Raw genomic sequence first — 27,183 nt, 5'->3', positions numbered from 1 at the left:
ATTAGACAGGCAATGTTAAAGGATGCTTCCTGCTTCCTTCCTTCCTTCCTTCCTGTTTGTTTATTTATTTTGAGAGAGAGCATGTGCACAAGCCAGGGAGGGGCAGAGAGAGAGTGAGGGAGAGAGAATCCCAAGCAGGCTTCACACTGTAAGCGCAGAGTCCCACATGGGGCTCATGGTTCATGCTATCATGACCTGAGCCGAAATCAAGAGCTGGACACTTAACTGATTGAGCCACCCAGGCACCCTTTATTTATTTATTTTAAAAAAATTTGTTTAAAATCTGGTATACCATCTTAGTCGCAATTCTGGAAGTCAGAGTGGCAGAATTTCTCTTTAGATTTTTTTCTTTACATTTTTAAAAAGTTGTCAAAACCTTAGGTAAAACAGACATAAATTCTACCATCTTAACCACTCTGTAAGTGTACACTTCAGCAGCATTAAGTACATTCTCATTGCTGCACTGTCATCACCAGCATCTATGCACAAAATTCCTCCATTTAGCAGTAGGTTTATTTTTTTCCAAGCCAAAGAAATCCTGTAATTTGCCTTTTTAGTATAACCTACAGATAGATGATAGAATTGATGAATATCACATTCAATAGCTTGTCTTTAGCAACTAAACAGGTTGGAAGTGCAGCATTATGAATTAATAGAGAAATAGGTTATTAAATCTGTTTTCATTTATAAACTCTGCTTTTTAAAATCCTTTCATTTGTTGAGCGATGGGTTCCTGCAGTGAAGTAGTCTCAGAGTATATTGGAGTTCAAAGCTAGAAGTAAGACAAAGACAGATTTTTTTTTTTTTGGTTTTCATGCTGTCTCCCAAATGGTTTTTCCTTTTTTTTTTTTTTTTGTTATTTCTAAGAGAGAGAGAGAGACAGCGTGAGCAGGGGAGGGTCAGAGAGAGAGGGAGTCACAGACTGAAACAGGCTCCAGGCTCTGAGCTGGCAGTCAGCACAGAGCCCGACGCGGGGCTCGAACCCACGAACCGCGAGATCATGACCTAAGCGAAAGTCGGATGCTTAACCGACTAAGCCACCCAGGCGCCCCTCCCAAATGGTATTTCTAAAAGCTAAGTTTTTCTGTTTCCAAATAAAAGAACAGATAGATAAGCAAATTATTAAATGATAGTTAATTTTTTCCCATTCATAGAACCTGTTTCTCTTATGGGCTAGAGAAGGTATTGGCACGGGTGGTGGGTTTACTGATGAAAGGAAGCCAGGAAGACAGCAGTAGTCTATGAGGCAAATTAGTGGAGAAAGCCATTATTTTTAGTAAATGATATTAAATGAATACCAAGAGAACTTGGGACCCTAGTAGCCAGGTGAAGACTTTAGTCTAGCAAGACTCTTTTTAAAACATTTTTTAATGTTTATTTATATTTTAGAGGGAGTCATTGAGAACCAGGGAGGGGCACAGAGAGAGGGAGACACAGAACCTGAAGCAGGCTCCAGGTTCTGAGCTGTCAGCACAGAGCCTGATACAGGGCTTGAACTCACGAACCATGAGATCATGACATGAGCTGAAGTCAGATGCTTAACCTACTGAGTCACCCAGTCACCCCTCAGTCTAGCAAGACTCTTAAGAGGATAGCAGGGTCAGTACAGAATAAGTTGATATAGGCTGGGGTATTCTCAGGTGCCTATACCTCTCACTAAGGGGGAATTTGAGTGTGAAAGGAAAATAGTCTGAAAAATACCTACAGATTTAGCTTGTTGTAAAATGCTTCAGTTACTTTCCTAGAAATTCTGTATATTGTTTATCTACATTTGCCTTTTACTTGTGAGCTAATTCCATGGTTCCCTTGTAAACAACCCTGTTGGGATGGGCTTCCTAACCATTATGAACACTATTTTTTATCCAGGTGATGTGCTCGTGCTGGCTAGCACTGGCTTTTGAAAACTGATTATTAGTTTGAAATAGACCTGGATGAAATATTTCATACCATGGAAATTTGCAAACTACAAATCAGGTGCCTCCCTTCCTCTGAGACCTGGTTGTTAAACATTGACTCAACATGTCACTGATTAAATTTATTGGCCAAAGGTTCAAAAATCTGTCATAGATTTGATGCTTAAATAGGAAATATTTCTATTTGAAGATGGCCAGGGAATTTTTTGCACATTATTTACTAGTCTTGCAAAGATAATGTTATGAATCTGACACTATAGCTAGAACTTTTCTAAAAAATTTTGGCTAGTAATCAAGTCACTGTTAGTTCCTATTTTAAAAATGATACTACTTTGAAAATGATACTACCTTTAAAAATGACAACACTGATGTGATGGCTGGGGACATTTTTAATCTTGGCAATCTGAATTTTCATTTATTTCTGCATAATATGATTATATCTGCTCTAGAAACTGTTGGTCTGCCCTCTAATATGGGACTTTTTCTTTCTATGGTAAAAGCATACAAATATAAATTATTTTAAAATCCACAGAAAACATCTAAGTAACTTAGCAGCTCAGTTAATTCCTAACCCTAACCGTGGTGCTTACCACATTTCTAGTCATTAAAGTACTGCTGCAGGCAGTTATAGTAATAACTGAGTATTTCCTCAGTGGCCTAGATTTTCTATTGCTAATAATAGCTATCATTTCTCATGTACCAATTGGGTGCTAAACATTGTGCTGAGTGCTTTATATCCTTCTCCCATTGTATCCTTATGACAGCCCTCTCAGAGAGGTACCAGTGTTTCCATTTTACTGATGGGAAAAGTCAGAATTAAAGAAGTGAAGTACCTTACCACAGGTCACATGGCTGGGATGTGGCAGATCTGGGATTCAAGAGTGTCTGATATCACAGCCTGTCTCTGGGTTAGACTGCCATTTTGGATGGCGGACCTTACAGGTTCCCACATGGCAGATGTAAAGCTTTGTTGGTGGATATCTTCGAGGGAAGATTTTAGAAACTCTTGTGGTTCAGGGATAAAGGAGGATACAAGTGTTACGGTTCTGGATTGGCATGCTTCTTGTAAGCCGTGCCTAGATGATACCACAACCTTGGATGGTGGATGGGGCCCTCAGGTGCTAGACTCAGCGGTTAGGCCACAGTGATATGGCCTAGTCGTTGGGCCACAAAGAAAAAGAAAAGAAAAACATGACACGTGGCAACTTCAAATAAGTGAAGAATATTTAGGGCAGGGCAATGATTGAGTAGGGCTTAATTTCCCCATATTGTAATATCTAAATGAAGTCAAACCCAGAGTTTGGGCTCAGTTGAAATTGCTATAGATGCTTCAGAATGTAATCGGGTAGGTTTTATTCTTTTTTTATCAGAAGAAGTATATAGGCCTTTCCTTAGGAAAAAGCTGACAGGAGTGTTCGGGTAGCCGTTGTAAAATTTCCCAGAAAATCGATGGGCAAGCTATATTGTATAGTCTTTCTTTAAGAAAATCATATAAAATCCAGCTGTGAGGCTCCTGTAAGTGAGGCTGGTGAGGTCTGCGTTGGGCTAGAGCCCTGGGTAGAATGTGAGCAGGAAGCTTGTAGGGCTCAGGAAGCGGCAAGGAGAGGCCTCTGGGCGTTACCAGCAGTGGCCCCGTACTGTCTTCCTGTTCCCTCTGTGGTGGCAAGCTCCTCAGTCTCTCAGATAGTCCTGCACTGGGCAGGTCACTGGCATGCCCTCAGGTCCCTCCTTCTGTCTGCTAATCCCAGGCTTATCTCCAGAGAACTTCACTGGTCCTCCAGACGCCTGGGGCCGGGACACTGTTTGTGAGCATCATCCACCATTTGAGGTCTTGATGTCACTCAGGCCCAGCTCGCATGCAGCGTGCCATTTTTGAACTAAGACACTCCTTGTATCCTCCCAGAGCAAGGGACAGAACCCTTATCCCTGCTCAGCCTCTTCATCACTGTTGGGTCAATTCCCTAAAATCTTGCCTTGACCCTCTGGGGTCTCCTTGACCTTCTTAGATCATCATAAACAATAGACTTTTGAGAATGCTTGCCCGAGTGGGGGTATATCTTATCTTCTCTCTCATACCTCATCTCTGTCTCCCTTCCTCTCCTTCCTCCCTCACCCTCTATTGCTCTCTGTCCCTTTTTCTCTCTCTCTGTCTCACTGGGAAAAAGGCCCAAACCTTAGAAATAAAAGCCTGGCTACTGGGAATGGGGAGAGAATTCCTTTACCTATTTATGTATTTTCAGACAAGTCTAGGGCACTGAGGGGGAAGTAAACATTACTAGTTACCTGTTCCTCCTGGGAGTATCTTCTGTTGCTTTCCCCTTCAATTATTCGTCATGACTTTGAGTACAACCATAGCACACTGTTTTCTAATTAAGGACGACCATTTAAGATAGCTGTAATTCCATTTGATATGTTGGGATCAATTCGGTCATCAATTCTGTCTTGTGGGCATTTTTTTAATCTTGTGCATTAGTATCTATATCAAGTTCTAATATTTGGTTATCTTGGATCAAAGAGCGTTAACGTTGCAATTAGAAAAAAACTTGAATACATTTTTTTCCCTTTTTTCTTGGTTTCTCTCAGATCTGTATTATTACCTATTTATAGCCCGAGTAACTCATGACAGTTTGAGTGAACAGCTTTCAATTTCGGTTTAGAAGTAAAAGAAGAGGAGGGATTCTCCTGGAGAGAGAGTTGGTTTTAGCTTCCTGAGTGGGAGATGGAGAAATCCATTCCTTGGCATCATAGCTTCTGCAAATATAGGCTTTCCCCAGGATTCAACTCATAGTCTGTTTCTGTTCTGTGAAGAGTTGTTACTGGGACAGCAGCAAGTGCATTTGGCAAACAGTACATGGGCACTAAGTGGCAGTCACATTCCCTGCTGTAAGTCTGTTCCGTGGAATACTGATCCCAAGAAATACTTCACATAAACAAAGTGTTGGAGAGTTTTCTGTGGTGAAATACTAGGATGTTTAGAAAATGGTGAATCCCCTTCATGGAGGACTACAATGAACATTTTCATATTAAAGTCTTTGAGAAACCTAATAAACATTTATAGAACGTTTCATGTGTGCTAAGTGCATCCTGTTTTACTCAGAGTTTGCCAAATTTTATTTGATTATAGGACTCTTTTATCTAATGTGTAGTTGGACCCCACAGGCTAACTTCTGCATATATAATTTTTGGAAAATGCAGGTGTAAGCACATGTGCCTTTTAGTAAATTTAGTAAATTTTTATATGGTTCTACTTATACTAGACTTAACTAATTTCTTTTTTATATCTTTTTATGAAGTTTATCTATTTTGAGAGAGAGAGAGAGAGAGTGAGTGCACGTAAGCGCACGAGCTGGGGAGGGGCAGAGAGAGAGAGGGAAAGAGATTCCCAATTAAGCTCTGCACTGATAGCATGAGCCCGATGCAGGCTTGAACTCATGAACCTGTGAGATCATGACCTGAGCTGAAACCAAGAGTCAGATGCTTAACCGACTGGGCCACCCAGGTACCCCTGGGTTTAATTAGTTTCATGTAATTTCTTTGTTCTGCAAGGTACATTTACAGCCTTAACTACATTGGTGTTTGTTTGAAGACCTCCATGGTTGATGGTCAGGTGTGGTATACACATCTGGTTAAATCCCAGATCTGCAACCAACTTATAAATCTTGGGCAAAATATTTAGTTCATAGCTATTTATTGAACTTTAATTTATTCAGTGAACAAGCATTTATCATTTTCTATATTCTTGACAGTGGGAATCCAAAAATAATTTTTAAAAGATGGCTGTTTTCCATGACCTTTCATTGTAATAAGAGAGCAGATGAGTAAATAAGTTACTTATGGCATTACTTGTAATATTGGGGCAAAGTGAATGATAGATATAAATACCTGAGGTGATCTTACCAAGGAAAATGGATGACTTCTACTCACAGGAAGAGGGCTCACAGTGACGCAGATACAAGTTTGAAGTTCAGAGTCATCTGTTACCAGCTGAATAACCTTGGAAAATTAAGCTTCAGCAACTTCATGTTAAAAATTGTGTCCTTACTGAGGGTTGAGTCAATAAATGCAATATTTAGTGGGCCATGTATGTTAATTCTCTGAGGATCTTGAAGCATACCCTGAAGGAAGTTGCTGAATTCAGGGATGCAAAGTGGCCTTTGAGACGTAGGAAACCTGGACACAGGTGCAGACTGGGAGCAGCACTGGGTTTCCCTGGGTGCATTCTGAGAGTTTCATTTCTGGCTGTCGGAGATATAAGAGGGGATGGAGATTCTGGCCAATCTCACAGGCTCCTGTGTTTATACCATGGACTTTGACCTGGAGACGGATATTCATGGGTGTCGGAGGAAGTTAAATGAATTGATACATATAATCTACAGTGCTAGGTATCGTAACAATATACTTAATGGTAANGGATATTGTGTGCAGGCTTCCTGGCAGAGCACCCCGTTTGCAGGCATGCTTTGCCCAGGCAGGGAGCCCCGTGTGCAGGCACATCCCCGCGTCCCTAACCAGGCTTTCTTGTGGTCACTGTCGGGCTCCCACAAGTAGGTCAAGGGCAGAAAGGGAATTGGAACCCAGGCAGTCTAGCTCCTGGGTTCATGTTCTTAACTCCTATGGTGTCCTGATTCTTGGGAATATACTACAGTATACACTGAACAAATGTTAGTCCCTTTTCTTGAGACATCCGTGCTCCCATAACATTACATAAAATGTAATGCAAGTTAATATCCAGATAACTAAATGGTTTAAAAAATAGCATGTAAAGGCTCAGATACTTTGCTTTATAGGTCATTTTAATGGGTTACTGATTTCGCTGTAGATTTCATTCTTTTTTTTAGTTTTTTTTTAAATTTCTGAGAGAGACAGCATGAGCACTGGAGGGTCAGAGAGAGAGAGGGAGGCATAGAATCTGAAACAGGCTCCAGGCTCTGAGCTAGCTGTCAGCACAGAGCCTGATGCGGGGCTCGAACCCATGAACTCTGAGATCATGATCTGAGCGAAACTCGGCTGCTTAACCGACTGAGCCACCCAGGTGCCCTGATTTCATTCTTTTTTAGTGTTTATTTATTTTTGAGAGAGAGAGAGCAGGGGAGGGGCAGAGAGAGACAGAGAGAATCTCAAGCAGGCTTTGCACTGTCAGCGCAGAGCCTGATGTAGGGCTTGAACTCATGAACCATGAGATCATGACCTGAGCTGAAACCAAGAGATGGACACCCAGTCGACTGAGCCATCCAGGTGCCCCTACATTCTTAATTGTATCTATTTCTCTGAAAGGTAAGAGAATAACATTCAGAATTTAGGGCTTATTTGTAGTTGTATACTCATATACAACAAAAAGTTGGTTAGTTAGTATTTTTTCTCTGTGCCTAGAATATTATCAGTGTTTAATACATATAGTATACTTTCATTATTTAATGTGTATTAGAAAAAATTGGTACTTTCTTCAAGTGTAGAACTTATTTTTTTTTTTTTACGTAGGGTCCACGTTCAACGTGGGGCTTGAACTCACCACCCTTTCACCCTGGGATCAAGCATCAGACACTCCACTGACTGTACCAGCCAGGCGATCCTCAGCAATACAAATTCTTATTTTAGAATAGGGTCCTTCTTCATTCATGCCAAGAAAAGAGAAGCTGTAGCCCTCTATTGGCTCTTAAGAAAGCTGTAGAACCCTGGAATGTTTGTGAATTAAATAACTGTGGTGTCCTAAGTTAGAGATGGACTTCACTGTTTCATTCTGTAAGTGAAACACAGAGATCTAATCAGATTTGTGAAAATTTGTTCTATATGGAAAAGGAGAGGAACGCTTTGTTCTCAGTAGGCTTTGTCTGGAATGTTGATGCATCAAGTTCCAGGTGGGAAGGGTGTTGTAGTTGAATGGACTCTGCAACACACAAGGCAGGTGAAAGGCCTGAGTGAATGGGATTATGAAAAGAACAGCTCAGAAATCAGCCTTTGCATCCCTTATGGTGTTCTGTGGGAATTAGGCTGAGGGTGGTCCTCTGGAAAGCATGTTTTATAAGGAAATGAGAAATTCAAAACTACAGAATCATATTAGGAAGTAGAGGGTGACTGACATCTTCTAAGGAAGAGGCAAACTTCACAATGATAAGAATCAAAGTGTTAGGACATAATTGGAAGTTGAGAAAACTGATTTCACAAATGCATCGTTTTGCCCCCTTTCGTGACCTCATCAAGTACTCTCAATATTTTCCTTTCCTTGACCTTCACTGTTGGATTTTTTTCTATAAAACTTATGTATCTTGTGCCTGATGGACTGAAATTGGTCTTCTCCCCCAGTAAACACTGAGGTCAGGAAGCCATAATAAAAACTGTTATTTTTTTTAAAGATGAAAACTACCTTAGTTAGCTTTTTCTCATAAAAAGTTGGAAACTAGTTTAATGGGATTGTTATCTGTCATGTTATACAAATCAGTTTTCCTGCCAAGGAGTTATTTTGTTTTTTTTTTGGGGGGGGGGCATCATACTCTGGCTAATCAGTCCCCTTGAGGAAGTGCAGTGACAGTGTCAGTCATATGGTCCTACCTGACAGGGCTGTGTGAGGACCCATCCACTGGAAAGGATGTTAGAGGTGAGAATTGGTTTTCAGAGATGCAAGGGCAATGCTTTCACTAAATCCTCTTTTCAAAGAAGAGTGAGTTAGAGATATTAACCAGAACTGGTTTGTATGCATGCACTTGTATTCATGCACTTGTATTTATGCATTTTTGTGAAATGAGATGTAGTTTTTTTCTTTTCTGAGGATTTCACTAGCAAAAATGTGAAAAGGTAGTCTTCAAGTGTTCTCTTCATCACTAGCCCTGAGGGAGGAAAAAGAAAAGCTGAGATTTGCTGGACTCAGTGTGTTGTGTTCAGTTTCTCCCAGATGCCATTTTCTCCCTTCTTTTGTGAGAATTATAATTATAAACCTGGCAGGCAGTTGAAGTTTTTTTCCCTTTTCTTTTATAATTTATTGTCAAGTTGGTTTCCATAGAATACCTAATGCTCATCCCAACAAGTGCCCTCCTTCATGCCCATCACCCCTTTTCCCCTCTCCCCCCCAATCAATACAAATAATACTTTCACAGTCATTTACAAACATGTATAGAGCTTTAAAAATTTGAGTCACCTGGTCTCAGCTGAGGTCAAATAAGATGACATTCTGCCATATTTCTTATAGTATCAAAAAGAGTCCTCTTCACAGTCTATTTAATGCCACTTTCTTCTTTTTGCATTCTTATACTTCTGTGGGTGATTTTACTGTGTAAAATGGCCCCCAAATGAGCTGAAGTGCTGGCTAGTGTTCCTAAGTGCAAGAGGCCGTGATGTGCCTTGTAGAGAAAATACATGGGTTAAACAAGCTTAGTTCAAGGATGAGTTATAGTGCTGTTGGCCATAAGTTCAATGTTAATGAATGAACAATATATATTAAATATGATATTTTTCAACTGAAACACATAAAACAAAGTTATGTATTGCTCTGTTGCTGAAGATTTTGTGGCCAGAGTCTCATAGGAGCCTAACCCTGTATTTTCCATGGATAGAAAGAATTGACTGTGTAATAAATACTCAGAAACCTCACTGTCAATTTCATCTTTCAGCCTTCCTCTGGTCTTACAGAGGACACACCTCTGAAAGAGTTGAGGGTATGTTTAATGACTCTAACAGGGCAGTGAACACTCTGAAATAACACAACACAATCTTCTTAGCTTCTAGAGTCCCTTATAACAACTCATAAAATATTACTTGCCATTAATTAAAAGTTCAGTTTGGGACACTAAAGTAAACTATCTTCAAAGATTATTTTATGAGAGAGGATTTTCAGCTCACCAGGTGGCATAGTGTCTGCTGCGACTATTCAACTCTGCCAATGTGGTGCAAACATAGCCATAGACAATACATAAATGAATGGTTGTGACTGTGTATATGTTTTTCTCTTCAATGTTTTATTTTTGAGAGAGAGAGAGAGAGAGACAGAGACAGAGGGAGGGAGAGAGGGGGCGGGACAGAGGATCCGAAGTGGGCTCTGCACTGACAGTGGAGCCGATGCAGGGCTCAGACTCATGAACCATGAGATCATGACCTGAGCCCAAGTCTCATGCTCAACTGACTAAGCCATCCAGGCATCTGGTGACTATGTTTCAGTAAAACTTACCAAAACAGGCAGCAGGATGGATTTGGCCTGTGAGCAGTAGTTTGCTGACCCTTGATTTAGGGTGATGTTGGTGTTTGGTTTCTTATTAGTATTTATCAGTTTACTAGAAAACTTTTAAACCATAGAAAGTGAAATAAAATTTTTTTTTCCATTACTGTGTTTCTCTGCTGGTAGTGCTGGTAGTGATAATAATAGCATATAGTGAGCATTTACTAAATGTCAGGCAGAGAGGTGAAGTAACTCACTTAAGGTCATAGGAAATAGTACAACCTGGTTCTAGGATGGTTTTGACCTTGTGGCCAGCATGCAGTATCTTTTGCCTAATCTTTTCTTATTTTCTTATGTTGTACTAATTTGGGGATGTTGAGAGTTGGAATTTCGCTGTACAGAGAAATTAAGCTTCTGAAGAAAAACATATTTTTTTGAGTGGATCAGTAAGTAAATGAATGTGGGTTTTAGCTCTAATTCTTTATTTTTTAAAAACTAACTTGTTGATCTATTTTGATAAGTATCCAAATATGTTATAAAGGAGAATCTATCAAAATGTGAGGCTTTGCTCCTTCCCTGTCTTCTGGGAGAATCATTTTTCTTTATCAGTTAATTTGGAGGTTTTATTTTATTTGTAGGTCTTGTTTCTTTAATATCCTCACTAAATTCTTAGAAGGCTCTTTGCTTCTAAGTCACTAGTATCACTGATAACACTTTGAACACAGAGCCACACATGGGGGGACATAGGTTTGCATTTGCTGAATTGTAACAACTCAGCAGCACAACTACATTCTTTGGTATAACTCGTTTTCACATTGTCCATGCCTGCTGTCTCTGGTTAGTTCTCAGAATTAGCACAGAGCTCGACGTCAGCAGGAAGATGGAGGTTGTGGAAATGACTGTCGCAGTTGTGACTATCGAAAAAGTGGAGATACTGATTTAGCTTTTGCATGAGAAACACTCCCTTCCTGTTACCCCTTTATGTTTAGTTCTCACTCACTGGGTCAACCTTTTATTTGGACTTAGTATTTGCCATATAGATTTAGGAATCTGAAACTAATGATCCTTGTTTTCTGGAAGCTCAAAGTCTCACATCAACTGATACACATATATATCATCTTATGAGTAAGTGTGTGTGTGTGTGTGTGTGTGTGTGTGTGTGTGTGTGTGTATGCGCCTTAATGCAGGTGCTATGAGAAGCACAGAGGGAGGCACAACTGACCAACTGTCTGCCTAGTTGGGGCAGGAGGTCTTTTGAAGAGGGTTATTTTTGAGTTAGGAATGGGAGTTTCCCAAATGGAGTGGATGGATTAGTTAGCTTCTCTGGAGAAAGATGACCACAGTAGGGACACAAAGGGTGAAAACATTTGGGAATGATAGGAATTTTGTTAGGGTTGGAAGAGGATGGGCCAAGAGATTAGACTGGGAAAATATGTTGGGGGCAAATTGTGAAGTGGACTGAGTAATAGGGGCAGCTTTAGAAAGCTTTAGGGGCACCTGGGTGGCTCAGTTGGTTAAGCATCTACTCTTGCTTTCAGCTCAGGTCATGATCTCACAATTAGTGAAATCCAGCCCCACATTTGGCTCTGTGCTAACATGACTTTGTGGAGCCTGCTTGGGATTCTCCCTCTCCTTCTCTCTCTGCCCCTACACTGCTCATTCTCTCTCTCTCTCAAAATAAATAAGTAAACTTAAGAAAAGCTTTGATTAGGATGTAGCATGATCAGAGCTTTATAAAAACCTGGTGACAAAATTGATGGAGAAGTGCAGTGACTAATGGGGTCTACATTCTTCTGCCTTCCAGCTTTCTCCTGTGCTTCTGGAGAGTATCTAGAAATGAAAAACCAGGTGTGCAGTAAGTGTGGCGAAGGTACCTATTCCTTGGGCAGTGGCATCAAGTTTGATGAATGGGATGAATTGCCAGCCGGATTTTCCAACGTTGCAACGTTCATGGACACCGTGGTCGGCCCTTCTGACAGCAGGCCAGATGGCTGTAACAAGTAAGAATCCAAGGGGGTCTTTGGATCTTGACTGAATACTTTAGAAGGGTATAGTTGCTCTTTTCCAGAAAGAAGTTAGAGATAATCTTAGTACTGATTGGGATTATAGATAAACTAAGTGCAAAGGATCATGTTTTCTTTTTCCTTTTAGACAGTCACTACAAATAATGTAGCTGAATTTTCATGAGGTTAAAATAATTGCTCTGAGGGCATAATAGATATCTTATACAAAAATGCAGTAAGGCTATTAGAAAAACAAATTAATTTTCTGATAATAAATTTGTAACATTCAAGTCAGTGAAATTTCTACCAACCCTTCTCTGATTTTTAATGATTCGTTTAGATTTATTTTTCTTTTCCTCTGAAAGGAAGAATGGGTAATCTTCATTTAGATACTCAATCCCCTGTAAGAGAGAGTAGGTTAAATAAATAAAGTGGAAAGCTCTTTTGCTTAATTTCTACCTTCATAAAAAAATTTATAATTGAAGTATAGTTGGCATATTATACAGCACTTTTAGACATGCAGTATAAATTTGCATGTCTAAATATAAATTTGACATTTATATAATGAAATGTCCACCATGATAACTGTAGTTACCCTCTGTCACCATACAGAGTTAATAATTAACGATATTATCGACTGTGTTACCTGTGCTGTAATTTCTTTCTTTAGGGGATTATTAGCTCTGCCAATGACAGCACTGGCGGAATGTTAAATTGTTTTAAAAAGATATAAAATGTTTATTTTTGGGCTGTAATCCTTCCTGTTCTCTTGTATTCACCACTGTATAAAATTTCCTTCTATAAGGCCATGTATAGAATAATTAAATGTTAGGCCTCTGGCTACCTTCCAACAAGAATGGCTTCTCAGGAACTGAACATTTTTGCCATGAGCTAAGGATGCTGGGAAATTATTTAGCTGTGCTAAAAGATGTGTTCTCTCCTTCCTACCTTCCCTGAATCCCTCTTGCTTTCCACTGCTCTTTCTCTATCTACCAGGTGACATTTTTACTCTCTTGATAATCATTATTTTGTTATATATATTGGGTTGTGTCATTAGATAACATTAATATCTAATATATATGCATTTATATGAATGCACATACATGTATGTGTATATATTTTTAAAATGTAATTTTTTTAAACAAAAGAGCTCTTTAGAGGAGGGTACTAGTAGGATGTTATGGTACCTCAGATCTTTGTTTTAATGGGCAGTAGATATTGACATGGCTTCTTTTTCTACTTAGAATATGTAGTTTATTCATCAAAGAAGTTGAATGATGAGTACAGCTTTTTCAATGTACTGTCTTGTGTAATTTTTTTCAATGTGAATTTCAGTCTGATATTGTTATGATCACCTCGCTCCCTCCCTCCCTTCTTTTATCCATTCATCCCGTCTTGCTTTAATTCTTTTTAATTGGTTGGGTCATATAGAAGATGTGCATTGAACTTTGTAAGGAATTGTCAGAGTTTCCCAAAATGGTTATATAACTATAGACTCCAGTGGTGCATTTGAATTCTAGTTACACTATACATTTACCAACACTTTGTTTTGTAGTCGTGTTTTATTTTAGCTATTTGTGTGTGTGTGTGTGTGTGTGTGTGTGTGTGTGTGAGAAATGATACCTCCTTGTGGTTTTAATTTGCATTTCTCTTGAACACTTTTCTTATGTTCATTGTCCACATGTTTAATTTTTTTGTGTGTATGTGTGATGTCAACATGTTTTGCCCATTTTGTATTATTTTTGGGTCATTTTATTATTGAGCTATACATGATCTTTGTGTATTCTGGACATGAGCTCTTGTCATGTATATATTTATATAATACTTAATATATACATGCATACACAAATACTTATACGTATGTGTAATATTTTCTCCCAGCTTGTGGCATTTGCCGTTTCATTTTCTTAATGGTGTCGTTGATAAACCAAAGTTTAAAATTTGAAAAATTACAATTTATCAATTTTTTTCTGTTATGGCTAATGTTTTTTATATCTTCAGATATCTTTGCCAATCTTGATTGTAAAAGCTACATATTACAATATGCATTCTGATAGTATAATTAGTTATTATTGTACTTTTGCATATTGCAAAATATGTAAAACTTGACAGCAGTGTGGTTAGAGTTAGACCCTCATCTGTGTGCTATGGTCATGTATTATCTTTAGAAACATATTATAAACCCTATAATACAATGAAATGTATGTTAAATAATCAGTTATTTTTAAAAGAACTAAAGAGATGAAAAACTATAGGGGTGACTGGGTGGCTAAGTCGGTTAAATGTCCGACTTCAGCTCAGGTCATGACCTCATGGTTCATGTGTTTGAGCCTCCATCTGGCCCTGTGCTAACACCTCAGAGCCTGGAGCCTGCTTCAGATTCTGTATCTCTCTCTCTCTTCCCCTCCCCTGCTCATGCTCTGTTTCTCTCTCTTAAAAATAAACAAACATTGAAAACACAATTTAAAAAAAGAGAGATGAAAAAATACAGCTTAGATGTTTGTCTACATAGTCACCATTATTGCTGCTCCTCTGTCTTTATATAGATCTGAATGTTTAGGATTATTGTTTCAACCAGTGAAATTTTCTTTGTCATTTCTCATAATACAGGTCTGCTGCTCACAAATTCTCTCAGCTTTTGTTTGCCTGAAAAAAAAATTTTTTTGCCTCTATTTTGAAGAGTATTTTCGTAGACATTGGGCTCTTGGCTTTTCTTTTCTCTTTCTATGCCTTAAAGATGTTCCACTACCTTATGAACTCTCCCTCATTTGTGATGAAAAGTTAGCTGTATTGTTTATGATTAATTCCTTTCTATTTAAAGTGCCTTAATTTCTCTATTTATAAAATGTTCTCCATATTTTTGGGGTTCAACAGTTTGACTATGACATGTCTAGCACTGGTTTTGTTGTATTTACTTCAAGTTTAGTGAGCTTCTTGGATTGGTAGGTTGATAGTGTCACCAAATTTAGGAATTATTTTAGCACTTCCTTCACCAATAATGTTTTTCTGCCTTTTTCTCTCCCTCTTTTCTTTCTTTGACTCCAATTACATGTAGGTTAGACCACTTGGTATTGTCTAAAAGTCATTGAGCCTCATTTTTTTTTCAAAAATTTTCTCTCATATTTCAGAGTACATGATTTCTATTGCTCTATCACTAAGTATCCTTTTTTCTTTCCTTTTTTTTCAGTCTCAAACTTGCTCTGAAGCCCATCTGGTGAATTTTAAATTTTACATTTTGTGATTTTTCAGTTCGAGAATTTTATTCTAGTTTATTTTATGGCTCTTATTTCCCTTAAAGTCCTCAAGATTTTCTATCTCTTCACTCATTGTATTCATCTTTTATTTATAGTTGACTGTATGTTTAAGAACTGTCTTAACTACTTGTCTGTTTTTTTTACTGTCTTTTTTTTTTCTCAGTTAAGGGTCATATTTTCCCACTTGCATATCTAGTAAATTTTTATTGCATCTTGGGCATTGTGAATGTTAAGGTATAGAGAATGTGGATTATTTTTTCCCTTTATTTTAAGAGGGCTGAATTATGTTCTGGCAGGCAGTTTATGTACCGAAAGTACACCTTGATCTCATTAGGCCTGGTTTTATTATTTTTTGGGTGGCTCTGTATTAGTTTGGCACTGAGTTCTAGGTCACAGCCTTTATTTTAGTGAGGGAGTTGGCAAACTGTGGCCTATGGGCCCTCTCTTTGTTTTTGTAAACAAAGTTATATTGGAAGACAGCTGTACTCATTTATTTATGCATTGTCTGTGGCCACTTTTCAGTTACAACAGCAGAGTGAAGTATTTCAGGAAGGACCGGATGGTCCACAAAGCCAATAATAAATATTTAGTCTCTGGCCCATTATGAAAAGGTTTGCTGGTACATGCTTTAGGGCATGGCCCTTATTTCCCAAGGTGTGGCATTCTGGGGTCTCACGTAAATGCCCAATATCGTTATCAGATTTTTGCCTCTCTGGCTGACTTGGGGCTCCAGTGACTCCCATTAAAGTGGGCTCTGTGATTATGTCTCAGCTTTGCAGTGGCTGTTCTCTGCTGTGTCTCCACACTCCAGTCTCAAGCCCATGACCTACAGAGGAACTACTTATGGACTTCTGGAGGCCCTGTTCTCTGATTCTCAGGCCTATAATGATTCAGCTGCCCTAATGACTCATCTCTGCTCTTCAGCTCAGTGAGACCCTGCGCTCTGCTTGAGAGCTGTCTCCCGGTGCCACAGTCTGGAAAGTGTCCTGAAAAGTGAGGTCAAGGTCAATTTGGGCTTTGAGTCATGCATTTTCCTGCTCTCAAGAATCTCAGTCCTGCATTGTGTATTCTCAGTGCCTGAATATGGCTCATGTATTTTCTTTAGTTTAACACTGAAAGAATAAGGGCAAATCCAAATACTAATTAGTGAGTCATATTGGGATGTGAAGATCTCAGTCTTCAGATTTTGTTCTGTTAGAAGAAATAAAAGAATTTTCCAAATCTCATTATTATCCTTGTAAACAGTTACATCTGAAGAGAAGGGTGTTCAGTTGTGCTTTCATACATTTGGTTAGAAATATTTTTGACCAAAGAGTCAACAAGTGACTCACTATTGGCTTATCTAAGAATTATGGTTAGATTTACAACTTAAATTTTTCATGTTATTTATTTTTTTATTTTTATTTAGAGAACGAATGCATGTGTGTGAGCATGTAAGGGGTAGAGAGAGAAGGAGAGAGAGAATCCCAAGCAGGCTCCGCACTGTCCATGCAGAGCCCGACTTGGGGCTCAAACTCACGAACCACAAGATCATGACCTAAACTGAAATCAAGCCAAATGCTCAACTGGCTGAGCTACCCAGGTGCCCCACCAACTTATTTTGTTCACCAGTGTGTTTCCTTAATTTTTCACCTTTTTGAGATAAAAATTCCAACCAGACTCTTACCCCTGTATTATACTTTGAAACTGTGATCTATATTTTACTTAGACTCTACATGGATTTTTACAATTACTGTTCTTTCTTTCATATCAAGGAACGCCCTCATTTCCCTGCCAGGTATATATGTTTATAAATAAAACTTCATATGTTGTTTGAGAGAATAATTCTACCTCAGACAATTACAGTTTGTGGTCATCTATTTAGTAATCAAATTTTTGGTGGAAAATAGCAGTTTCCTTTGCAAATGGATCACATAACCTTACCAAAATTTAGGAAGTCCTTTTCCCTGTAATGTGTTGGCCTTTGAGTTCCAGAAAAGCTTTAGACTTCTCTGCTGTGCTTTGCTGATGGAACTACTTCTTAAACTGAGCTAGATAACTTGTGAACAGAAGAGGTTTCTGAACGTTAATGTAAAAATGTTTTGTTTCCACAGCTCTTCGTGGGTCCCTCGTGGAAACTACATAGAGTCAAATCGTGATGACTGCACGGTATCTTTGATCTATGCTGTGCACCTTAAGAAGTCAGGTTATGTCTTCTTTGAGTACCAGTATGTCGACAACAACATCTTCTTTGAGTTCTTTGTAAGGCCTTTTATTTTCTAGAATTCACTTTTTGAGGGAAATTCATGTAAAATTTCTGTTAATTGTTGCTATTGCATTATATGCCTCCTCAGTTTTTTCTGTTAATTGATTGAACCTTTTGACTTTAAAAGAAAACTTTGTATTTCTACATAATACTTTATTTTCTGGTTAGTATTATTACCTCCGAGCTCTCACCTTGTTGAGTAACATTGGGCTTGTTTTATTTTTGGGTTTGATCATTGGATGACCATTTGATTTAGACTTTTTGTATGCAATATGCTGTCACCAAGATTCGCTTTAGTTTTTTTTATAGCTACAGATGCTAGTTTTTTCAAAATGTTTTCACCAATTTTAGTTTTTGTTTTTTTTTTCTCTTTGCAGTTTCAAGTATTTAATTAAGTATAAGCTTGGGCAATATTTTAAAAGTAGAAGTGGCTGTATATTTCTGATTCTGTCAATTTTGTACAATTTAAAGGAATCAGTGGATGAGATAGTTGATGTCTCTGGTAAGAGATGAAATAGCATTATGCAATATAGTCCTACGGAATAGGCTGTTACCACTAAAATTATGTAAACATTTAATATAAACTGTATCTAATCTAGTAAATATTTGTTGTGGCAGTCACTCAGATGCTTGAGAAAATGTTTTCAGATTGACTTCTAAACACTCCCCCTCCCCCGAAAAAGAAAAAAAGGTGTGTTGTTCATGTAACTGGGAAAAATATCTTGTAAAATGTTCCTGTGGTCCAGATTTCAGGAGCCTATGTGCTAGTATTTATAAAACAAATTTATATTGCTCCTGATCATGGAAATTGGTAAGTCAGAAGTTTGGTAGGAAGAGATATTTGCCTTGAAAGTATGAGTGTTGTATTTGAAGTCAAGAGATTCTGGCTCCGGTCCCAACTACAGTGGCTGGTTGTGTGTTTTGGACAATTAAAGTTAACTTTCCGGTCCTCATCATTCCCTTTTGCCAAGTGGATTGTATGACAAGACCTTTTAAGGAGCCTCCTGGTTCTAATCTTTTGATGACTTTAAGATGTTAAGTAACATTCAAACAAATTTCCTTTTGAAGCTACATTTTGTTTGCAAAACACTTGTTAAAGTAAATGATTCCCTGTTCCATGGGACATTTTTGCCATCTTAATAAAAATAGAATACAGTTAAGAAACAAGGTAGTTGTGTAACTGTTAGAATAAGCATTTAGTTTTGGTATTGTCGAGTAAGTCCTTTGAGAGTTGTTGCTAAAAGTCCTCTTAAGGCATGAAGTTTCATTATTTCCTTTGAGTGATCCCTTTGTTCTTCTGGTTATAGATTGAAAAGGGGTAGTAGCTTCATGTTCCTTCTTTTATTGATGTTTCAGCTTTGCAGGGTACAATTTATTGACTCAAAGGGTCAACACTTCAGTCATCATGCTAATGGTTAATGGAAAGGAAATGTCTCTAGACAGACAAATGCACTTGTACCTATAGACATTACATAATTTAAAGCACTAAAGCATTTAATTTTAGAACTATGTGGGAACTTCATTCAGCTCCTCCACTCTTCTTTTTTAAAAGATAAAAACTGGGGGCTCCTGGGTGGCTCAGTCGGTTAAGCATCTGACTTCAGCTCAGGTCATGATTTAGCAGTTGCTGAGTTCAAGCCCTGCATCTGGCTCTGTGCTGACAGCTAAGAGCCTGGGGCCTGCTTCAGATTCTGTATCTCCTTCTCTCTCTGCCCCTCCCCTGCTCATGCTCTGTCTCTCTCACAAAAATAAAATAAAAACATAAAAAAAGATGATGAAACTGAAGCCTAGAGAGAATAAGTGATTGGGCCAAGGTCATACCTTTAATACTTACCTTTAGAATGAAGAACAAAAATCAGATCCCAGAATGCCAATAGAATGTTCTGAAAACACATGATGTTTGATTTCAGCTGGAAAAAAAAAGCTTTAAGCTTTTCCAAAAACTGACCATCAAAGGTACATTTAGGGTCCTTAGCTACTTAACAATGGCTTACCATTTGTGTTAGAATGGCTATTATGCTTATAGTATAAATATGACACTTAGCTTCAGTTAAAAAAAATAGCCTCAGTAGCTGATATTCCCGGGTATTTTGAGATGTTAAAAGGATCTATTTTACTGTTAGTAACCTTTAAAAAATATCTATTACAGAGTACATTTTAAAATAATTTTTAAAAGTTTATTTATTATTGAGAGAGAGAGAGAAAGAGAACACAAGCTGGGAAAGGCAAGAGAGAGGGAGACGCAGAATCTGCAGCAGGCTCCAGATTCTGAGCTGTCAGCACAGAGCCCGACATGGGGCTCAAACCCATGGACCATAAGATCGTGACCTGTGCCTAAGTCAGACACTTAACCCACTGAGCCACCCAGGAGCCCCCAGGATACATTTTTATGTCTTTTTTAAACTGGTCAGGACGATGAATGCAGTGGAAAAGAGATAGAGAAGAAAGAAATAGCCATTCTGGCTAAAGTAGAGGGGATGAATTCTTACTTTAACCCTACTCTGTTGCTGACTATTGTGTAGTAGTGCAAAATGGCCTAGCCTTTTGATGTCTGTGTTTTTTTTTTTAAATTTTTAATGTTTTATTTATTTCTAGGAGAGAAAGAGAGACAGCGTGAGCAGGGGAGAGTCAGAGAGAGAGGGAGATACAGAATCAGAAGCAGGCTCCAAGCTCTGAGCTAGCTGTCAGCACAGAGCCCAACGTGGGGCTCGAACCCATGAACCATGAGATCATGACCTAAGCGAAAGTCAGACGCTTAACTGACTAAGCCACCCAGGCGCCCCGATTGATGTCTGTGTTTTCTTCACAGGCCTGGAAAAATAGTATACAGATCCTGAGGCATTTTGTAAGAGATGTCTAGAAAGCACAAAGTGTTTGGTGCTAAAGATAGTAGCTGTAGTCATTTGAGTTATCTTGGCATATGATTAACATTTACCCCTTCCCCCTCCCCCAAAAGAAAATTTAGGGCTTTGACTTTGCTGTAGTCACTCACTTACGTATGTGGAATAAGTCTTGGGGAACTGAACACAAAGCAGATTTCATTTATTTATTAATTTAAAGTGTTCATGCTCTAAATCTTGTCAAAATAAACTTTGTTTTTATACTATTGGGCCTGTATGGTGAATGCAAGCTTTTGAAACATTTGATAAGTTTTTGGTAATACTTTTTCTCCTTTCTGTGAATTATCAGGGTGAACTGCTGTCATCCTGTCTCCTTCCCTCTTCTCTGTTCTTAACCCTTTTGTTGCAATAATGAGGATGCTTTACTCAGAACCACTGAATGCAGTTGTCACTTGGGCTCCGGAGGTCATGGTGTGTTTACTTGCTGAGAATTACTCATGGCCATGATTTAGTGTGTACTGAAAGAAGTTCTTGCAGCCTGTCTTGTGCTGAGTAATGCCTTTAATTAAAGCCATTATTCAGGAAGCTTTACTGGGGCCCTTGTGTTTAATCCACAGATTCAGAATGATCAGTGCCAGGAGATGGACACCACCGCAGACAAGTGGGTAAAGCTCACAGACAATGGAGAATGGGGCTCTCATTCTGTAAGTCTCTCTTTGTTCTTCTTCTCTCCCTCTAACCCCCATGCTGCTCCCTCTGTTCCCCAACCTTATGAAGAATTTTATTTTATGGAAAAAATTGTTCATTAACTTAGACAGTTTCTGGGTAGGGAAGAGATTGCCTCAAAGTTTCGTGGACACAGGTTCTTTCTAGGTGTTTTTTCCTACCTTTCTCTTTCTCTTTGGGTTTCTTTCCCTTCTCGTCCCTGTAAGACTCCAACTTTCCTTCTTTTCAAAGGGGCATTGACAAGAAATAAGACTATTCAGAACAAATACACAGAACCTCTGGGTATGTAAGATCGCATGTGTGCCTGTCACGTGGGAAAGAATCAGTGGCTCTTGGCAGTGGAAGGATCCTTTGATCCGTCTTTCGCTGCAGTGTCTCCAACAAGTGACTTTCAAACTTGTTTTCTTGGGGGCTGTACTGACTCCATTGTTGGACAGCGCCGCCTCTCACAGTATCCAATCATGTTTGGAGCCAACCCAGCTTCCTCTCTGTTTGTCACCTGTTGCTCAAAGACCTACCCTCCCTGGTCACATCGGGTTAAGTAACTACCTCCTCTCCACACAACAACCCCAAATATTTGGAAACGATTATCAGGTAACATAGTCTGTGAATCTGTTATTATTATTTGAGCCACTCTCCCATTGGAATGAGGCATGGATTTAAAATCTAACTCTGGCTTACAGCAGTTATGTTTCTTTAGGCAGTTGGCATAATCTCTTTGAATCTGCTTTTTCATGGAAGGAATGGGAGCAGTCTTGCAGGGTTACATGAGAAAGGCCTCGTGTGGTGCCTGCAGTGTAGACTGAGTTCTATGTCGATAAGTCACCATACACCCTTGCCTTCTTTCCGTTATAACAGGTGCTCCATCCTTGAGTGATTAATACAATGTATGCTCTCAGACTATTTTTTGATCTGTATGCCTGGAAGTGATATTAGAACCACTTAAGATCCATTTGTCTAAGTATTCATTAAGCTGCGTTTTGAAGGTGCAAGTAACCCTTGGCAACAAATATGTTTTCTTCACTTAACCCAGGGGAAAGTACTTAATGCACGACTCTCCTGAATCTCTGGCAACGTGAAGTACCTGGATCTGTTTTAATTTTATACAGCTTGAATCTGGGCAGCCAGAGACTGTACCAGAAGAATAAGAGTGTCAAACGAGAAAGCAAGGAATCTTTATATTAGTTCTTTTGACAGAAACAATATGAGACTTATCAGAAAAGTCATTTGATATGTAAATAGAACAATATATTGGTGGCAAAGGAATTAAATATTAGATGTACTGATCATTTAAGTGCTGGAGATATACATTTAAATCACGTTATTTTACAACAGTTCTATTTTTCTCTGGTTGCTCTTGCAGTATTTTTAAAATAATTTTATCTCTACTTATTTTAAAATCTTTTTAAGTTTATTTACTTATTTTGAGAGAGAGAGAGAGAAGGTACAAGCAGGGGAGAGGCAGAGAGAGAGGAGGAGAGAGAGAATCCCAAGCAAGCTCTGTATGATCAGCATGGAGCCTAATGTGGGGCTCGAACCCAGAACTGTGAGATCGTGACCTAAGTTGAAACCGAAAGTCAGAAGCTTAACTTACTGAGCCACCCAGGAACCCCTATTAAATAATTTTAGAAGGAAGCAAACTCATTCTGTTGCCTTATTGTTTTCAGAGCCCAAAGATCTTCTTGTGAATAGTGACAGTCAATAAACATTGGGCCACGTGTCTTCTCACTCTCTAGAATGAGTCCCTTTTAATTATGAGCCAAGACTACATGCACATGGTTTAAAAATCATTTTATCTTTTTGTTCAGACGTAATTTTCTTTTCCTTCCTTACTGGTATATTTTTTTGGATTAGGAAGCTATTTATTTTTTAAGAAAATGTGACTTCAGCAGATCTTAAGTCTGAATTTGCAGTAAACTCAAGGTTGTAGGTTCCCAATTAATGGTGTTTCATTATAATGCCTTGGAAAAGGTATACGGGATTAGCTTTCAGGTATGGTTGAAGGAGCCTGGTTTATCTGACGTGAGTCTTCCCCTTGACAGGTAACGCTGAAGTCAGGCACCAACATACTGTACTGGAGGACCACCGGCATCCTTATGGGTTCTAAGGCCGTCAAGCCAGTTTTGGTAAAAAATATCACAATTGAAGGTATTTCACAGCAATCTGTTTTAGTAGACACACATCACATTTTAGAGGTAGTTAAAAGAGCTATTAAATGTTTGGTTTGGATGGCTCAAGGGTTTATGGGGTAGGATACACATCTTGAGACCCGGATTTTAGTTTTGTCAAGTTGACTGATGTTTTCGTTCCCTTAACCTAAATTTAATCCGCGTGAAAAAATAAGCATGATAACAATTTTCGGTGTCTTTAAGTAAAATAAAATGATCCTTGTTAATAAGAACCTATTCTTCATTCAAGAGATGTCTATTGTGCCAGGCATCGAGCTCACCGGGATATAACAGCTCACTGTTATATCGATAGAAATAACAATGAAACAGACTTCTCTGCCTGACCGTCTCCTAAACCTCTTATGCCTCTCTGAACCAGCCAGGCATTTTCTGGCCCAGGAGAGAAGCCAGTAAACCTGGCGTGGTTCATTCTCAATTAGGTCTACTTTTAATTAAGGCAGTGATTCTCCTTTATTAATGGCTTCTATTTTACTACGTTCTGTACTGGTTCCCCTGACACGAACTCATTAGTCGTAGGGACATCTGCTGGCAAAGGGTGGAATTACAAGCCAGAGAAAAGGCCATTCCCCCTAAGGTCTGTTCGGTCTTTCCAGTGGAGAAAAAGGGAACAGGTGGCCCCAAAGGTCAGAGAATAGTAGGCTTACAGAACTGGAGGAGACCTTACAGTTAGTGGAGTTGTCTTTTGACAACTCGGTTTATAATTTAGCACGCCTCTGTCAAGGCTTGATCTCTTGTGTAAGGGACTGCTCTACTTAGGCTAGTATCTACCCCAGTGTTGTGCACACAGTGAATACTTCCTTGCTGTTGAATGAATGGGATAAAGGATCTGGGCTTACTATGACTACTTCTCTCACTTCTGGTAGAAGCAGCAAGAAGGTGCTGGTCTGCTTGTTGCTGGTGGGTCCTCCTTCCCATGCTCTGGTTTTCATTACCACACAGGGGTGGCGTACACATCAGAATGTTTTCCGTGCAAGCCAGGCACCTTCAGCAACAAACCAGGCTCGTTCATCTGCCAAGTCTGTCCCAGAAACACCTACTCAGAGAAAGGAGCCAAAGAATGTATCAAGTGTGAAGAGGACTCCCAGTTTTCAGGTAGGACTGGTTTTTGCCAGTAGGTAGTGTTTGTTCTTTTCTCTCTAAAAGTATGTTTGTCTAGAGTGTAGGGTCATGAGCCAGAAATCACACATAAAATGTGGTGGGAACAGTGTTCCAGGAGCCAAGTGCTGAGGTTAATCAGTACTGAATGGATAAAATATGACTTACTACCCTTTGTGCATGGTTTTTCCATTTGTAATTTTTTCTGTTCCACATCCTACCGGGAATTGCTTTGGATATATTTATACTAATCTAAAAAAAAATCCGATTGTGATTTTACATGACTCATTGGCATAGAGATGTACTTAGAAAATTTTAATTTGTTGCAAATTTGCAGTGTTCAAATAATGGAAGTAATCTAATGTCTTAGAAGAGTTTTATGTTTTCTCTGTATCATGGAAACATGTATTGCTCTAGGGTTAATAAAAACACAGGCCTTTATTCTCCTTAGGTCTAGATAGTCCTTCCTAAACTCCTCTAGCAAGGTTATTTTTAATTTTTAGTTCTCTCCTTTTTTGTTTTGTTTTGTTTTGATTTTTGCTTTTACTGAGAGTCACAACATAAAAGACTCATTTCTTTTCTTTTCTTTTTTTTTTTTAATATTTTTATTTATTTCTAGGATAGAGAGAGACAGCGTGAACAGGGGAGGGTCAGAGAGAGGGAGATACAGACTCCGAAACAGGCTCCAGGCTCTGAGCTGGCAGTCAGCACAGAGCCGGACGCGGGGCTCGAACCCACAAAACGCGAGATCATGACCTAAGCGAAAGTCGGACACTCAACCGACTAAGCCACCCAGGCGCCCCAAAAAGACTCATTTCTGAAATGCGTTTTTATGTTTCAGAGGAAGGGTCCAGCGAATGTATGGAGCGACCTCCCTGTACCACAAAAGACTATTTCCAGATCCATACTCCGTGTGATGAAGAAGGAAAGGTATATAGGCTGTAGTCAGCCAGCTGCATTCTGTCTTAATCCAAGCTGCTTCCCAATTTGAGCAGACTCTAATTTGTTGGTGAGACTTAAGTTAGTTGATTTATAACACATATCTGTAAGCAGTACAGAGGAAGTTTAAACAAGTAGATTCTGAATCCTCTTGTCCTGGCTTTGATTTCACACTATTACTTATTAGTGTTGTGGGCCAATTACTTGCTCTAAGTCTGTTGTTGTTTAATCTGTGCAATGGGGCCAATATCACTTCCTACTTCATAAAGCCGCTCAGAGAATGTGTGAGATACCCACTTTAAAGTTCCTAGCATAGTGTCTGGCACTTAGTGCTCAATAAATTATTATTATTATTTTAAGAAATAATAGGATCAGGAGGAGCACAGCCTTTAAGACATGTACTGTGACTCGCAGGATGGAACATTCTGTAACCTCTTTAATTATTTGGTTCCTCAGTAGGTTTGATCAATAAAAGCCATGCAGCCATAGGCAAATTCAGTTATGGCAGATTACTGTGTAATTGCATTCAGAAAATGCAAAGTAATTACCATACAGATGACACTTAGCCAGAGGAAGAATGCACACATGAACCCTGCAGTCAGTGTGCTGTTCTCTTCATTACAGTTGGCCTGTAATAGCTTATGTCCGGAGAGGGGGAGAAACTGAGATTCAAGTGGCTGCAATACAGCATTTTCTTTGTGTTTACATCTTTGAAATAATGGCATTTAATTTCTTTTTTTAATTGATTTATTTTAGAGAGAGAGTGCAAGCAGGAGAGAGTGGCAGACAGAGAGAGAGAAAGAGAGAGAGAATATCTTAAGCAGGCTCCACGCTCAGTTCAGAACCTGATGTGGGGCTCAATCCCACGACCCTGGGATCATGACCTGAGCCAAAATCTAGAGTTTGATGCTTGACAGACAGAGACACCCGGGTGCCCCAGTGGCATTTAATTTCTTGACCTAGTTTGAAGAAAAGAGATAGGTGTCAGTATTGCTTTTGTTGTTAATTTTGTATCCTTACTTTCTAGTCTGTACTTTTTATATTTATATTATTATTAATCTTACCCTTAGTCATAAAATTATTTTAAGAATTGACTTTTGAATACTTAAGACCAAGCACATTCTAGTACTTACAGGAGAGCCATTACTGACTCAGAATAATTCAAGGGAAGGCCAGTTTAAATGAGTTGAAAAAATTTTTTAAAGTTTATTTGTTTTGAGAGAGAGAGAATGAGCAGGGCAGGGGACAGAGAGAGAATCCCAAGCAGGCTCTGTGCTGTCAGAGCAGAGCCCAACATAGGGCTTGATTCCTTTAATTGCAAAATCATGACCTGAATTAAAATCAAGAGTCAGACACTCAACCAACTGAGCCACCCAGGCACCCCTAAATTAGTGGAAAATTTTAACAATTAAAAGCATATATATTATTTTTAATAAGGACAGTAACTCAAACAGCCCTTAAATTAGAAGGAGTTATAAAGTAAGATCTTGATGACCCTATATAGTGGTCAAAGAAGGGGTATTTCCATTTAGAAAATACATGTAGAGAAGCACTAAGGTGGGTTGAAACTAATTTGAAATAATGGTACTTAGCTAAACATTTTAAAGCTAAACTTTAAGTAAGGTGAATTGAATTTGCTCTATTGTATGTAGTAATCACGGATTCAGCAATACTGAAGCTTAAGTGAATGAGATCTAATATACAAGTGGTTCTAGTCTTGCTATAATGAAAATATATAAAAGTCCTGTTTTTATTACGTCAGTGAATAGTGTGACAAGATTTAGTTGACCTGGGCCTAAAGGAAGTAAAGTCATACATTAAATGTTGAGTGCACTG

At 38.8% G+C, this 27,183-nt stretch overlaps 1 protein-coding gene across 2 annotated transcripts in view; it reads left to right on the top strand.

Annotated features, from left to right (window-relative positions):
- ELAPOR2 (endosome-lysosome associated apoptosis and autophagy regulator family member 2) overlaps positions 1–27,183 on the top strand; it is a 220,181-nt gene that overhangs the window by 140,668 nt on the left and 52,330 nt on the right. For both annotated transcript variants that reach the window (XM_077766796.1, XM_077766797.1), the window contains exons 3-8: positions 11,861–12,056; positions 17,407–17,554; positions 21,016–21,102; positions 23,167–23,272; positions 24,253–24,405; positions 25,250–25,338. In XM_077766796.1, the coding sequence (XP_077622922.1) occupies positions 11,861–12,056; positions 17,407–17,554; positions 21,016–21,102; positions 23,167–23,272; positions 24,253–24,405; positions 25,250–25,338 (779 nt within the window). The remainder of the gene's footprint in view (positions 1–11,860; positions 12,057–17,406; positions 17,555–21,015; positions 21,103–23,166; positions 23,273–24,252; positions 24,406–25,249; positions 25,339–27,183) is intronic.

The sequence above is a fragment of the Crocuta crocuta genome, unplaced genomic scaffold (assembly GCF_008692635.1).
Source record: "Crocuta crocuta isolate KB4526 unplaced genomic scaffold, BGI_CrCroc_1.0 scaffold165, whole genome shotgun sequence".
In the NCBI taxonomy this organism is placed as follows: Eukaryota; Metazoa; Chordata; class Mammalia; order Carnivora; family Hyaenidae; genus Crocuta; species Crocuta crocuta.
Note: the sequence above shows the minus strand (reverse complement) of the source record. Positions and strands in the feature narration are given on the sequence as shown.